The sequence below is a fragment of the Jaculus jaculus genome, chromosome 3 (genome assembly GCF_020740685.1).
Source record: "Jaculus jaculus isolate mJacJac1 chromosome 3, mJacJac1.mat.Y.cur, whole genome shotgun sequence".
NCBI lineage: Eukaryota > Metazoa > Chordata > Mammalia > Rodentia > Dipodidae > Jaculus > Jaculus jaculus.
In genome coordinates this window covers 184,523,127-184,538,896 of record NC_059104.1, presented here as the reverse complement: position 1 = coordinate 184,538,896, position 15,770 = coordinate 184,523,127, and the positions used below count along the sequence as shown (strand labels likewise).

The window sequence follows — 15,770 nt, the reverse complement described above, 5'->3', positions numbered from 1 at the left end:
GAGCCAGCCCCTATACCAGGAAGCTTATCATGAACTTGGGCGGTGCATGTGGTCCTGGGTGAGGCGTTCGGAGACGCAAGCAAACAACAGACAACTCAGCGGGGCCAAGCATTACGTAGCCAGAGCAGCTTCCTTCCCGCAGTCTGTCTGGGAGTCTACAAAGGAGTCTTCCCTTCTTTCCCATGGATACCAGGTCAGGGAAGCCCAGCTTCATGCAAGCTAAAGCAGGAGGCCATGCTGCCCTTCCCCCTCGCCGCCAGAACCTTCCCATCCACTTCCCCGAGGAAGAGGGAAAAGCAGCGAGGGCCTGCGAAGATGGCTCAGCGGGTAAGGATACTTGCTGCACGGGTGTGAGGAACCGAGTGATCCCCGGACCCCGTGCCGAAAGCCGAGGGCCGCATGCAGTGAGTACCCCAGCGCTGGCCGAGGCTCTCGGGGCACGCTGACCTCCCGTGTAGCCACCAAGCTGTGAGCTGCAGGCTCAGAGCGGCGCTCTCGTGGGGAAAGAAGGTGAAGAGCCCTAGGGCAGGACGCCGGGCCCGCTGCTGGCCCCACGCACGTGTGCACGGGACACGCGCACCCTGGGACACGCACGTGTGCATGGGACACGCACACCCCGGGACACGCACCTGTGCACGGGACACGCACACCCCGGGACACGCATGTGTGCACGGGACATGCGCACCCCGGTACACGCACGTGTGCACGGGACACGCGCACCCCGGTACACACACGTGTGCACGGGACATGCGCACCCCGGTATACGCATGTGTGCATGGGACATGCACATCCCGGTACACACGCGTACCCCACAAATACCACAACATACAATTCACCCACGAAAGATAATGGAAGAAGACAGGAACTTGAGAGTCAGAGTGGCTCCCTTCGTTTTTTCAAATTACCAGATACATACCTGAGGTATATTTTTGTTTGTCGAATATAACATGAGCTCTGCAATAAAAACACGTGGAATGCTTCAGTCATGCTAATACCTGTATTGTCTCGCCTGCTTTTCATTTTTGTGGTGAGAAATGTGAAATCTACTCTTACCATTTTTCCGGAATACAACATGCTGTAATTAGCCAGTCATTAAGGGACACTGTGGATGAGTCTGAAGAACATTATGTTAGGTGAAACAAGCCCGGTGCAGAAAGACGAGTGCCACGTGGGATCACTCATGCACGGATCCCGAGTGCTGGCTCCATACAAGTAGAAGCAGACAGGATGGTGTCACTTGTGTTTGTTTAGACACAGGTCTGCTCACAAGTTACTTCCGCTGTCCTCTCTCTGGCATAGCCCAGTGCTGCGGTCCTTTCCACAGTGACATTCCAGAGGTTCTGCCTCCTTCCGCTTGCCAGGAGCCAGCATGAGCATCTGGGAAAGGTCGTGCAAAGCTTCTGCAGGCTCTAGAGGAACTTAATTAGCACCCAGGGAACCATTTATGCTCTTGTATCCCCAGTTACTTCCTCCTGGTAATCGTTAGGTAATGAAGACTGAAAGGCAAGAAGTTTCTATCAGTGGTGGGAAACACTTGACTCACAACCTAGCACGAGGCCTAGAGCCAAGGCAGGAAGAAATACTGAAAGGCAACAGGCTGGCTGCTGTGACATTGCCTCTGGTCCACGGCAGACTGGAGGAGTGCCTGAGTTATCCTACAAGCAATAGCCAGTGAGCTCAGGCAGCTGCTTCGGGGTTGGAGGATGACTAGAGACTTTAGGCTGGCAGCAGGGGAGAGGGCATCCTGGGTGGAGGAACAAGGTGGGGGAAAGGATGCAGATGAGGAAAGAACCGTCTGGTCTGCCGACTTCTTCGCTCATGTTACCAGCCAAGATGAGAGTGATGGTCTTTTTAGTTCAGTGTTCAAAAACTGTTATCTTTATTGCCTTATCTTTCCAATTTTAAAGTAACATATGCTCATTATAGAAAATTTGAAAACTGGAAAAAAAAAGTAAAAAGAATCACCAATAGTCTAACTGGCTAAAGACAACTTCTTTCACATCTTGGTACATTCCTATTCAGTGTTTTTTTCACACTTTCTCTTTCTGTAGCTGTGAATATGCTGCAATTATAGTTCTAACCTTTGTATATGATGTTCTTTTCCACTTCTTTCCAAAAATTTGCCAAAAATGAAGGTTAGTGTCATTAAAAAGTAACTGTAACCATAAAACATATTGGCTGAGATTTCTATGCATATTTTCTCTAATATCATACATTTTCTTTTTTTATAGGTTTCTTGTGGCTCAGAGCATAATTTGGCAGTAATTGGTAAGTAATTTTTATACTGATAAGTTGCCTATTCTGAATTCATGTGACAGACTTTGAGAAGACTCTTGGGAGCCAGAGCCAGGCGGGGTGGTGCACATCCATCTGTAATCCTTGCACTTGGGAAGCTGAGGCAGGAGGATCCCAGGTTCCTGGCCAACCTGGGGTACACAGCAAGGCTATCTTAAGAAAGAAAAAACACTAAACAAACATATTCATAGTTAACCAAAAACCAGGGGAGTGTATGTGCATGCTTGTGTTGAGGATGATTTGGGGGAAATGAAAACTTTCAGTTGACCAAAATCTATTGGTAGCTCCTTTTCTAAGCATTTCAGTCCTTCTCATTGAGCATGTTTGTAAGTATCCTGAGTTGGCCCCGCCTCAAGAAGTGGCAGTTAAAGATCTTAATTCAGTCTTGAGGCATCATGTGTAGCCAGTGAGGCATTAAAATGAGAGTGGGCTAGATGGCTTCTGGTTCTTTGAATAAATCCTTTTTGCTACGTTTTTTACTCTTTGGTCCCTTCATTGAAAACATGCAGTCTTGCCCTTAACCCTCACTGCTTTTTAGGATTTCACTCAGCAGCCCACACTTGGACCTAAACCTCTGGTTAATTGAGACTTCCCTTTAGTTGGCTCTGGATAACTCAAGTTCAGGGTTTTCATGATTAAACACATGAGCAATCCATTCTGCTAAGCTTTTCATTACATTCACACAGGTAGTCTCTCCCTCATAGTAGATTAAAACAGGGTTTCTTAAACTCTTTCTCCTCACAACCCCTTTTATCCAAGAAACTGTTACATGATTCTGGGTATATAGGTATATAAAGTAGGCAGATAAGTCAAACATTTGTTGATAATAAATCATAAAGAAAGTTTTTGGGGGCTGGAGAGATGATTTAGCGATTAAGGCACTTGCCTACAAAGCCACCTAGATTCGATTCCTCAGTGCCCGTGTAAAGCCAGATTCACAAGGTGATGCATGTGCTGGAGTTTGTTTGAAGTGGTTAGAGGCCCTGGCATGCCCATTCTCTCTTTGTCTCTATTGATCTATCAATCTATCATCTGTCTATCTGCCTCTCTCTTTCAAATAAAAAGATATAATCTTTAAAAACGAAATTTGGGGCTGGAGAGATGGCTTAATGGTTAAGGCACTTGCCTGCAAAGCCAAAGGACCCAGGTTCGATTCCCCAGGACCCATGTAAGTGAGATACAAATTGGAGCACACATATCTGGAGTTGATTTGAGGTGGCTGGAGGCCCTGGCATGCCAATTCTCTCTCTCTCTCCCTCTCTCCCTCTCTCCCTCCCTCTCTCTCTCTCTCTCTCTCTCTCTCTCCCTTCCTCCCTCCCTCCCTCCCTCCCTCCATTTCTCTATTACTCTTTCAAATAAATAAATAAAAAACTTTAAAGGAATTTATTTAATTTAACTTTTTATTGACAATTCCATACATATACACAATGTACCCTGATCGTAATCCCCTCCACCACCGCCTTTGACCCCTCTTCCCCATCTGCGCTGAACCCCTTCTTCTCAACTAGTCCCTCTTCTACTTTGATGTCATCATCACTATTATTATTATTAATTTTGTCCTCATATTTTATAGATATTTTATATTGTGTAGGTAGTGACAGCCCTTGGGAGGTCATGAATTCAACAGCTACTCTGTGTCTGGAAGACAGCATTCCAAAGTACTCTTCCCCATCCATTGGTTCTCTCAAATCCTTTCCACCACCTCTTCCACCAAGAAATTTATTTTAAGGCAGTTAAAAAAATTAACTTATTTATTAGAGAGTTAGACAGGGAGAAAGAAGCAGATAGAAAGAGAACAAGTATGGGTGTGCCAGGGCCTCCTGCCACGGCAAACTAACTCTAGGTGCAGGTGGCAGGTTTTGCACCTGGCTTCATGTAGAGACTGGGAACTTGAACCTGGGCTTTCAGGCTTTACAAGAAAGCACCTTTAACCACTGAACCACCTCTCTACCTGTGATTCTTTTATATATATATAATTTTAGTATTTATTAAAGGCAAGCAAATTTGCATACTGACATGTATGCTGGTTTAAATATAATGTCCCCATAGCCTCAGGTATTTTTTAAAATTAAGATTGAGCTATCTACGTAGTCTCAGCAGCTGGAGCCCTGCTGGAGGATGTGTGTCACTGGGTCAGCTCTTGGGTCAGCTTGCGCTTGCTGGTTCTCGCCTCTCTCCTGTGGATGTTCGCTGAAGTGAGCCTGGAGTCTGTAAAAGCCTAGAGTAACCCTTACCCTTCCGTAAGCTGCTTCTGGGCAGGTATTGATCCCAGTAACAAAAAGGGAACTGCAGGATGGATGTGCTCATTTATTCAACAGCTAAACATTTGACCCTGCAGGACATAGAGCGTCTTCAACATCTTTTCCACAGTTGATTGATATTTTGATTTGATAGCCATCAATGCTGAAATCACTGCTTTGCAAAAGTATATGTTATAAATTGATAGTGTCTGTTTCAGGCCATTTCATGAATTGTTGGAAACTGTGAAAATATCAAGCCAGAACTCGTTTAATGATTTTTTTAATGAAACTCAAACAGCAATGTTTTTTTAAAAAAATGGTTTCTTTATTTGCAAGAGAGAGAGAATGGGAATATGAATGGGCACTGCAGCGCCTCTAACTGCTGCAAACAAGCTGCAGATGAGCTCACCACTTTGTGCATCCGGCTCTACGTGGGTGCTAGGGAATTGAACCCAGACCTTTAGTCTTTACAGGCAAGCACCAGAACTGCTGGGTCATTTCTCCAGCCCAATATTTTTCTTTTTTTTTTTTTTTTAATTTTATTTATTTATTTGAGAGCAACAGAGACAGAGAGAAAGACAGATAGAGGGAGAGAGAGAGAATGGGCGCGCCAGGGCTTCCAGCCTCTGCAAACGAACTCCAGACACGTGCGCCCCCTTGTGCATCTGGCTAACTTGGGACCTGGGGAACCGAGCCTCGAACCGGGGTCCTTAGGCTTCACAGGCAAGCGCTTAACCACTAAGCCATCTCTCCAGCCCCAATATTTTTCTTTTTAAAAAACTTCTTAAAAATTTTATTTGTTGACAATTTTCATACATATATTATGTCTTTTGATCAAATTCCCTCCTGTTTCTTCTCATTCTCCCCCTCCATCCCTTTCATCTGAATTCTTGGTCCTAACTAGTCTCCCTTCTACTTTAATGTGTGTGTGTGTGTGTGTGTGTGTGTGTGTGTGTGTGTGTGTAGAGAGAGAGAGAGAGACATGAGTTTACTTAGGCTGCTTTCATGAGGATGGGTAGAGGGTTATTTTTACCAGAGCACAGACAACTTACTAATGACTATACCACTGAAGAAAATGTCTCCCCTTGGGGCTGGAGAGATGGCTTAGTAGTTATGGCACTCATCTGTGAAGCCTAAGGACCCAGGTTCGATTCTCCAGGACCCATGTAAGCCAGATGCACAAGGGGGCTCATGCATCTGGAGTTCGTTTGCAGTGGCCAGAGGCCCTGGCTCACCTATTCTGTCTCTCTCCCTGCCTCTTTCTCTCTCTTTCAAATAAATAATTAAGTAAAATATATTAAAAAAAAGAAAGAAAATGTCTCCCCTTAGAAACCAGTAACTCCACAGGGAGGGGCATGCCTCACGCTTACCACTATTCACAAGACAATGTGGGTGGGCCCAATATTGCGTAGGTTCTGTACAGGTGAAAGGCAGTGTGGGTGCAATAGCCACGTGGTGTGTGGTAGGCAGTGTTCCACAGCACGCCTCCCCATCCTCTGTTTCTCACGCGCTTCCACCTCCGCCTCCCTCTTCTACAGTGGTCCCTAAGCCTTGGAGGGTATAATAGATGTCTCGTTTCGTGACTCCATTGTCAATTCTCAGCACTTGGACAAGCTTGGAGTCTTCCCAGTGGTGACTGATAACTATTAAAAAAGGGGGGGGAAGCTTTTCTGACCAAAGCTGAGAAGAGCACTAGTCCTTGGGCATGGACATGAATATTTAGAAGGCAATTTGACGGGCACCACATATTCAGCCAAACAATAGTAGTAGCCCCATCATAGGGCCTGTGACCTTCACAGCCACAGCTCCCTCCCCTGGAGCAGACCCCAAATATAACCAAAGAGTAGTGGTTACCCCCATAACAGTCCTGCCATCACCACACCCGTGGGCACATGTAGCCGCTGCTTGGCTGGATGGCTGCGGAGTCCGCTGCTGTGGGTAAGACTGTCGATGGCTTTTCTCCCCCAGCAGCCTGCGTAGCACCTTCCTGCACTTTCAAAACTGGCTAACAGTGCTGCAGCTTCCAGCTCAGGTGCAGCTTGATTTCTCAGTGTCCTGCAACCAAAACGTGTGGCGTCTTTACTCGCTCCGATGGGCACCCGAGAGCAGTGTCAATAGCTTGTATTGTTTGGGAGCCTCGTGGGCCTCCCTCGAACAGTAATTTTTAAGCATTTTAAAATTTAAGCATTCTAGCACAGCGCACTCCACGCATACATTGATGTGATGCTTATGTGCTGAAGGGTGACAGCAGCACAATATTGAAAGGTTGTCTGCTGCTTACACCTTGTTCCTATAGCATCAGAAAGCTTTGCATAGTACGACACCACAGCCCATAACTCCTCTGACCTGAGGTGCTTCAGGAAGCCTTTGTGGGTGTTGTGTGGCCTGATGGCATGTCCACGGTGCCAGGCACACATGTATTCCGAACCAAGGCTACAGGGACATTCGCATGAAGCAACGCACACAGACATTGCCAGAAACACTTGGATCCACTATGTGCTTGATTTGGACTAATTTTTGGTTGTTATATGTTCAGAAAACTTTTCCTGTTGCCATATTTTTCATGACCTCAATGTTCAGTAACATGGTCTCATATGGGATGACAATCCAGTCTTAAGAAGCCAGGCATTATAAACACTGTTATGTCATACCAGCGGGCCTGAGCTCAGTGTAGTTTTCTGCTTACTGCAGTATGAACTGGGAAAAAGTATTTAGCCCCTCTTTCTACCTCTTTTGTGCATGTGTGTTTGTGTGCACGTGCATGCATGTGTGTGTCTTTAAGACAAGGGTGGTCGTAATGCCTCCTTCGGTGCTGCTGTGAAAGTTCAATGAGACACCATGCTACTAGGATGGCCCTTAGCTCCCAGGAAGGGCTTTAGAAGTATGAGTCCTTATTAACTGATGTAACTAGTTCATGAGATTGCCTTTTCTGGGCTTGAGTTCCCTCGTCTATAAACTGGAGAATTAAAATCAGAAAACCAGGGGCCGGAGAGATGGCTTGGCGGTTAAACGCTTGCCTGTGAAGCCTAAGGACCCCAGTTCGAGGCTCGATTCCCCATGACCCACGTTAGCCAGATGCACAAGGGGGTGCATGCGTCTAGAGTTCGTTTGCAGTGGCTGAAGGCCCTGGTGCGCTCAGTTCATTCTCTCTCTATCTGCCCCTTCCTGTTCCTCTCTGTCTCTCTCAAATAAATAAACAAAAATAACAAAAAAAATTTTTTTAAAAATCAGAAGAGCAGGTTTCCGCAGCTCTGTGTGTTAGGACTCACCGGCAACCCGCCTCTGCCCACCCCGCATCAGAGCTCCGCTCTGTTCCTCCTGCCTGGCCCTGACCCTAAGCTGGAGGGAAAGGTCTCGTGTTCCCCTCCCCTTTCTTGCCCATCCCGCTCAGAGCAGCACCGGTGTAAGCAGAGGCTCAGGCCTCTTGCTGGAGCGGCACTGGCACAGCTGCCTGGGGTCACAGTAATCCGAAGCACCGGTTGCAGGCCCAGAAATGCTGAGCAAAGGGGCAGAGCCGAAGACAGCCGAGGAGGGCTCTGCCCTCAGCATTGGGGAGCCGAGGGACTGGGGTCAGAGCAGGACTCTGAAGACGTAACAGCAAACCGGTGTGCTCGGCTGCAGCGTCTCGTCTTTATACCAGAACTGCGCCAGCCAGTGTGTAATGAAGACAAGCTGATGCAAGGGTCCAAGGCGAGCCTTGGCATGTTGGTGGTCCACCATGGCTACTGTCACTGGCCTGGGAGAGAGCAGCTTCCCCGAGAATAGCACAGGGAGTCGCAGTGCGTGAAGCACACCGTCCACATGCGGGAGCCAGAGCTAGCGGCGATCGGGCTGAGCAGACAGAGAGCCCAGGGCCTGGAGAGCGAGGCTCGGGCTGAGCGCCTCAGTTCACTCTGGCTCTGTCGCCGTGCAGTGCCAGCCCTCCTCGTCTGTGTACTGGGGACAGTAACACTTCCTTGCAGGACTGGGCTGAAGATCCGGGAGATAAAGCCCTATACAACATGCCTGGTTCGGGTATTTTTTTTCCTCATTTCCCTTGTTAGGGGAGGGAGACATGAGAAGGTTCTACTGAAGTATTTCTTTGTTAGGAGAAAGAAATTAAGATGTTTCGAGAACAAAGTGTCCGGTGTTAGCCCAGTGAGGAAGCCATGGTAGAATGGGACATGGGATGAGTCCTTTGAAACCACGAGGGGCTGGGAATGCAGCTCAGCGGTCCAGAGCATGCCTAGTTGCATGAGGCCCTGGGAGTGATTCCAGCCTCTACCAAGCTTCAGTAAATAGAGGAAGCCTGGTGTGGAAGAATCCACTGTAGCCCAGCACCCAAGGGCTAAAACAGGAGGGTTTCCTCATGTTAGAGGCCAGCCTGGTTTACACAGTGATTCTACGTTCTGCCAGCTCCTGTTACAATACCCACATCCCAGAATAATTGAAATGATAATAACTAAAAAGAAAGATATGGTTTTTAAAAATATGTTTTATTTATTTATTTGAGAGAGAGAGAATGGGTGCGCCAGGGCCTCCAGCCACTGCAGACAAACTCCAGATGCATGTGTCCCTTTGTGCATCTGGCTTACGCGGGTCCTGGAGAATTGAACCGGGATCCTTTGGCTTTGCGGGCAAGCGCCTTAACCTCTAAGCCATCTTCCAGCCCCAGATATGTTTTTATCTTCTCTTCAGTGCCTGTCTGGCTCAGTGTATTGGATGAATGGGTCCAGGGTCAGGAATGTTGAGCCTCCAGTCACAACTGCCTGGGAATTGGGAGCCAGAGGTGCCCCAGAGGAACATAGTCAGGGGAGGTGCCCTGCAGGGTGCATGCTCTTTTAGCAGAAGTAACAGAGTATCCCCGCTAGAGGGCATGCCTGGAGGAGAGGCCCTCCCTCCAGCTAGCTCCTGCCCCTGCCCCACTGCCATTGCCGTGGTGGATGGAATCCTGCCTTCAGTCCACTCCTAAGCTCTGGCCCACCACCAGGTGCTGTATGCCATCCACAATAGGCACAAAATAACTCTAGAATAGACTAAAACAAAGCAGGAAGAAGCTGAACATTGCTCAAGGGTAGATGCACCCCTGATGTCTTAACAAATACGTCATAGACCAAACATACTAGAAAGGGGGGTGAGGCAGAGAAGGCGGAGGGCCGTCCTCGAGGACCTCCCGTGTTCTGGGAAGCTGCCACAGTGCACGAGGAAGGTGCATTCTCAAAGAAAGCCCAGGTTCACGCGGCACACGGCAGAGCAGCGTGCCCGCCTCCGGGCCTGCTCGGTCTGCGCTCCACGTCCTGCGCGTAGGGAACACAGGCGCTGCCGTCACCACTACCAGCCATGTCACCTGACCTGAGTGGCTTAAGCTTTCTGTCCTGTTACCTCGTTTGGAATATCATATGGTTGACCTCAGAGGGTACTTACGTAAAGTGCTAAGAACAATGGCCGACACAAAAGTAAAGGGTCAATAAATGTTAGTTATGATTATTACTGTTGTTATCTGTTATGAACACAAGAAAAGAAGTAATTATAATTGATTGCAAGGGGCTGAGGCTCAAGCCCCGCCCCCCAACTCCCGTGCCTCGTATCACAGCTGCTGGAGCTGGGGTCCCTGTCTGCAGGTACGTGCATCCTCGCAGCCTGGGACAGTGCCAGCCCGATGTGTTCCGGGTGAGGATTCTGGCCCACGCAGGGACCCAGCCTGAGACAAGCCCTCCGCACAAGTCTGTTACTCCAGGGAAGGAAATTCTACTCCGGTATTTTCATTTGCTTCTAGGCATCCATCCCCCTCTTTGCTGTATGGTTAGTTCATCTTTAGTTTCCCAGTTAAGTTTTTTTTATCACACTTGGCACCAGGCCACCCCTGTGGTGAGGCAGGATGCAAGGCATTGTGAGTTCCTGTCTTAGACAAGGAAGCCCAGCTGGATTTGGGCGGAGCTCCTTGGGTGACAGTTAAGAGAGAGATGATAAAGCCGGGCGCAGTGGCACATGTCTTTAATCCCAGCCCTCAGGAGACAGAGGTAGGAGGATCACCATGAGTTTAAGGCCACCCTGAGACTCCATAGTGACTTCCAGGTCAGCCTAAGCTAGAGTGAAACCCTACGTCGAGAAACAAAAACAAAAAAGAGAGAGAGAGAGAGAGAGATGATGCCATTGGCTGTACCTGGGCTGGCCACTCTCCTTGGGCCTCTTCCAGTCAGTGCCTCACTGGTCTGTGAAATCATGGTCACAGCCGAGTCAACACTCCTCACTCACCGGGTTGGCTCACCACCGTATTTTCTTCCCGTCGTTGCTTCCTTTCTTCCTTCCCTCTTTCCTGCCTTCCCTCCACATCCGACAAACCTTGCATTTGTGGACCTACGCTGCGGTCAGCAGAGGTGAGCTGAGGGCCCGTGGCCGCCACGCTCGGAAGAGGCAGGCACCCCGCAGCCCCAGCCGGCAGGCCCCTCACTTCTGGCGCTGGCTGAGTGGGGCGCTGGCCGAGTGGTCGTGCTTTCCCCGAGCAGCTTGTCTGGGCTTGATGTGCCTGCCTTTTCTGCAAAAGGCTTAACCTTCCCTTCCCCTGGAGAAGAGAGAGCTGGCTGTGGGGCCTTTGTCCCCACTCTGCACCAAGCCCTGGAAGGACTTTACTTTTTCCTGGAACACAAGGCTTGCCATACAGGCATGAAAGAACTGGATATTGGCAGAAAGTGTGGTAGCCCCTTCTCCAGGCAAAGCCAGTCCTTTGACTAAGCTGAAATTACAATCCGTGCATCGTTGTGCTGATAACTTCCAGTTGTGGAACCTTTGTCCTTTGTGAGATATACAGCAAAGCATCTGACCTTGGCCTGAAACTCATCAAACATGGTCCTGGAGGAATTTAATAGAAAGAAAATGTAATACAGAGAAATTACTCTTTTCTGGCACTAGCAGTGATACCTTCAAACCCCAGGGCTTTGTAGAGTGATTTGAGGCAAGTTCAGACACACATGTTTCAGTGTGCGGTGTGGGAGGAAGGAAGAAATGCTTTCTCTGTCCCAAGTCATTGATGAGCTGGTACCACTGTGAAGTACTGTTGTCACTGTGAGCTAGTGTGGTCATGGGATAAGTTCCTACAAGCAAAGCCATTGTATCAAAGAGAAAATGTCCTCTTAATGTTGCAAGATACTGGAGAATTGGCCTGCACAAGGGTTAGAGCATCTCCACTGGGCCAGCCACATGCAGTGGTGCCTGTTTTCTTTTGCAGAATCCCTAATGGAGTGTGTGCAGATTTGGGCTTTTGGCCAATCTGATATGATAGATGGACAGCTACTCAATGTGGCTTTTTAATTACTTTTAAACTTGAAGCATAACATTTATGATGGCAAATCGGGGTTGTCAGCTTGCTTGGATTGAGAAATGCCTAGGAGATCAGTTAAGCAGCCAGTGTTGGGCCTGGTCAGAAAGGTCCACAGCCCAGGGGGCCTGTGAGGGCATCTGCAGAGATGATTAGATCATGAAGACATTCACCTCCTGGATGGTTTGATCCATCAATAGATTCAAAGATCTGAACAGACTGTAGTGGTGGCTTTGTGGAAGGTGGGCCTGCTTGGCGGACGCAGGTTGCTGATGACATTTCTTTGGGGCCCATAGCTTGCCCTGACCCCTTCCTGCTGCCACTCCACACTCTGCCCGCCTGCCACCACGTAAGCCGGGCCATCATGCCCCCCACCACGACGGACTGACCCCTCGGGAATGAGGAGGAGAGCACACCCGTTGTTCCTGTTAGTATTGGGCCTCGGTGCTGACAGATCTGGTGCCGCACACAGGGAGTGTGCGTACTCAAGGATGTGGATTTCATGCAAGGATGTACCTAAGAAACCACACCCTGGATCAAAGTACGGAATGTTCCAGCACTCCATAGGCTTCTACGTGATTAATCTCCATCAGTAAGCCGTCTCCAGAGCCTGCCTCTATTCCTCTGTCTCCAAAGGTATTGTCTGTGTTTGAACTTTATGTAAATAATCCTCTTCCATTTGGCGTCTTTTCTCTCGCACATGGTGTCGGTAAGAATTTGTACCGTATGTAACAATGGTTCTTCTTTATTGCTCAGTAATATTCCACCGTGTGACCATGCCACAACTTATTTATATGCTTAACTATTGGTGAACTGTTGGGTTTCCAGTTGGGAGACTGTGAGTCACGCTGCTGTGAACAGTATATGTGTCTTTTGATGAACATACGCGTGGATTTCTTCTGGGTGTGGAACCAAGGGTAGGATTTTCTTTTTTTGATTTTTATTTATTTATTTAAGAGACAGACAGAAAGAGGCAGATAGAGAGAGAATGGGCACGCCAGGGCTTCCAGCCTCTGCAAACAAACTCCAGATGCATGTGCCCCCTTATGCATCTGGCTAACGTGGGTCCTGGGGAATCGAGCCTCCAACCAGGGTCCTTAGGCTTTACGGGCAAGCGCTTAACCACTAAGCCATCTCTCCAGCCCAAGGGTAGTATTTTCTAGGTCATGTGTTTGACATTAGTAGATACTATCTAACAGCTTTCCAAAGTAGCTGTACCAGCTCATGCCCACCAGCAGTCTGGAAAGTTCTCTGTTCCTGCCACATCCTACCACGCCCCTCCCTGGAAGGCCCTGTCAGCCCCGCAGCTCTGCGAGGCACTTTGTCAAGTGTGCACTGTAGACTTTGACGGATCGAGGGAGCTGAGGATGGGGAGGGCCTCTTCCTGTGCTTTTGGTTCACTTCAGTGGCTTCTTTGTCTGTTGTATCCAAAAACTCCAGTCCAAGGATTTTAAGTCTGTGCCCACTCTCATTCAGGGGATCTACGTGCTTTCCTCCGAGGCGTGTGACACATACATGCGCATTGCAGGCATCATTGTGCAGCGTATGTGCACATCGCACCATCCTCTCCCGGTCAGTGATGTCTTTTGATGAGCCCTCTTACTGTAATGAAGCCCAGTTTGCCCTTTCTCTAGCCGTGTGAGGTATTTGTAGCCTGCTTAAGACATGTTGCACACTCTAAGATCAAAAGAATGTTCTGCGGTTGCTACTTTCTTATTATGTATTTTCTTTATGGGGGGCAGTGCGAGGCCCTCCAGCCACTGCAGTCGCACTCCAGATGCACATGCCCCTTGTGTGCATGTGCGACCTTGTGCATGCGTCACCTGTGTGTCTGGCTTACATGGAATCTGGGGAGTCGAACATGGTTCTTAGGCTTTATAGGCAAGTACCTTAGCCACTAAGCCATCTCTCCAGCCCCTCGTTTTCCATATTTAGACCTAAAAAACCTCTTTCTTCAGAACCATTTATTGAAAAGCTTATCTTCCCCCCCATTGTTGTGTGAACTGTATTCTAGGGAGATGTTGATGAACACTTGCTCCCCCAGATGAGGTATCCCAAAAACCTAAGGCCAGTTTCACTAAAGTTTACCCTGGCAAACCAAGGAGTCTATTGGGATTCATTACAGAGCATGAGTAAAGGGTTGCTAAGAGGGGTGTGGAGACCCCAAAGCTGGTACACTGAAGGGATCATCCACGCACGGATGACAGCCTCCCCATAGATGGAGCTCCTGTCCCGTGATTGTCCTTTCTCTACACACCCAGTGTCCCTCTGAGGCGGTAAGACCTCGTTACATCATCACATCAGCATCATTACATGTGGCCCAGGGGAGGTTGAGATCTCAGGTGAGGGTCTAGTGACCCTCCTCGCCCCTCTTGTTCTATGGGGGAACAGTCTCTGTGAGGCCGCAGCTGCCTCTGATAAAGATAGCGTCATTGTTTCTTTTCAGAGGACCACATCACACAACACCTGTTGAACTGTGGCACCCCCTTTGTTAGAAAAAGAGACTACAGATGAATGAGTGTGCTTTGAACTATTCTTGTTTTATTAGTTTGTGTGGTAGATCCTCCTACTTTGTTCTCTTTAAAACTAATATATAATCCCAGCATTCAGAAGGCTAAGGCAAGAGGGTCACTAGTTGGAAGACAAGCTAGGCTGTACAGCAAGATACACACACACACACACATCTGAGATGCAGTTAGGGTGACTGGTCCCTGAAAGTAAAAAGTTAGGAAAGTCTGTACTTGTTAGAAATCAAAAATGATCTGATTTTTTTTTTTTTTTTAAATCTCTTGCTTTGTTCCCTAGACCTGTTTTTCCACGGGCAACCTGGACTCCTCCTGAGAGGGAAGTCTTTCACAGCACTTAAACATTGTGGTTGGTTATGTTCAGCCCCCAGGCTAGCCTCTTCCTGGGACAGCCCCTAGCTCTAACCAGCCAACTGTCCCCTCTGGTTCACCTGAGCCTGAGGACAGGGCCCACCATTATAAGGTTGTAAATACATTTGCAAGGGGAGGGTAGGCTTTCTGAACTCTCTGACCACTTGGGAACTTCCAGCTACGGGTAAGTTTTCCCTCAACTGGGCCTGGGCTTTGCCAGCTGGGCTGAGCTGAGGGGAGGACCCCCTGGCCCTTACTGTCCACATGGGCTCTCATTCCCTTCAACTCCCACATGGCAAGCACTCTTTGAACTTTCTTTTCTCTCTTTTCTTTCCAGAGTCTTCTCTGGCCCTCCATGTGGGATCTCTGGCCAAGTGGGTGCCTTTGCCTGGCTCTGTACTTCTCTCAATATATATAATTTAATAGTTACCATTCTCAGTCTTTATAAAATCAATTCTCTGATAAAAAGTAGATATAGACCTAGGGTTTGGGGTTCAAGGAGTTTCCTGGACCCAGAGCACCCTGTTGCATATTATTGTGGCCTTTGTAAATTTGGTTACTAATGATGAAATTTGAGCATTCTTTCATATGTTCAAGAGCTATGTATATGTTCTTTATGAAGTTTTATTTCATACTGCATTAGTCTTTTAAAAAATATTATTTATTTATTTATTTATTTATTTGACAAAGAAAGATGGAGAGAGAGAGAATGTGTGCGCCAGGGCCTCCAGTCACTGCAAACAAACTTCAGACACATGCGCCCCCTTGTGCATCTGGCTGACGTGGGTCCTGGGGAATTGGATCTGGGACCTTGGACTTTGCAGGCACCTTACCCGCTAAGCCAGCCTTCCAGCCCTGCATTAGTCTTTTTTAATTGCTGCTATAATAAATTACCCCAAATACATGTATTGTCTTGGAGTTTGAGCTCGGAAGGCTGAAACAGGTCTCTGGGCTGAAAGTGAGTTGGCAGAATTCGTCCCCGTCTGCACGGTCTGGGGAGAGAGCACTTGTTGTCTTTTCCTCCTTCTAGGGGACACACGTATTCCGTGACTTGCAGACCCTCAT

The 15,770-nt window shown here is 48.2% G+C and overlaps 1 protein-coding gene across 1 annotated transcript in view; it reads left to right on the top strand.

Moving 5' to 3' along the window:
- Window positions 1-15,770, top strand: part of Sergef (secretion regulating guanine nucleotide exchange factor) — a 228,881-nt gene that overhangs the window by 133,374 nt on the left and 79,737 nt on the right. The window contains 1 exon segment of the mRNA XM_045146373.1: window positions 2,232-2,268. Coding sequence (XP_045002308.1) covers window positions 2,232-2,268 — 37 coding nt within the window.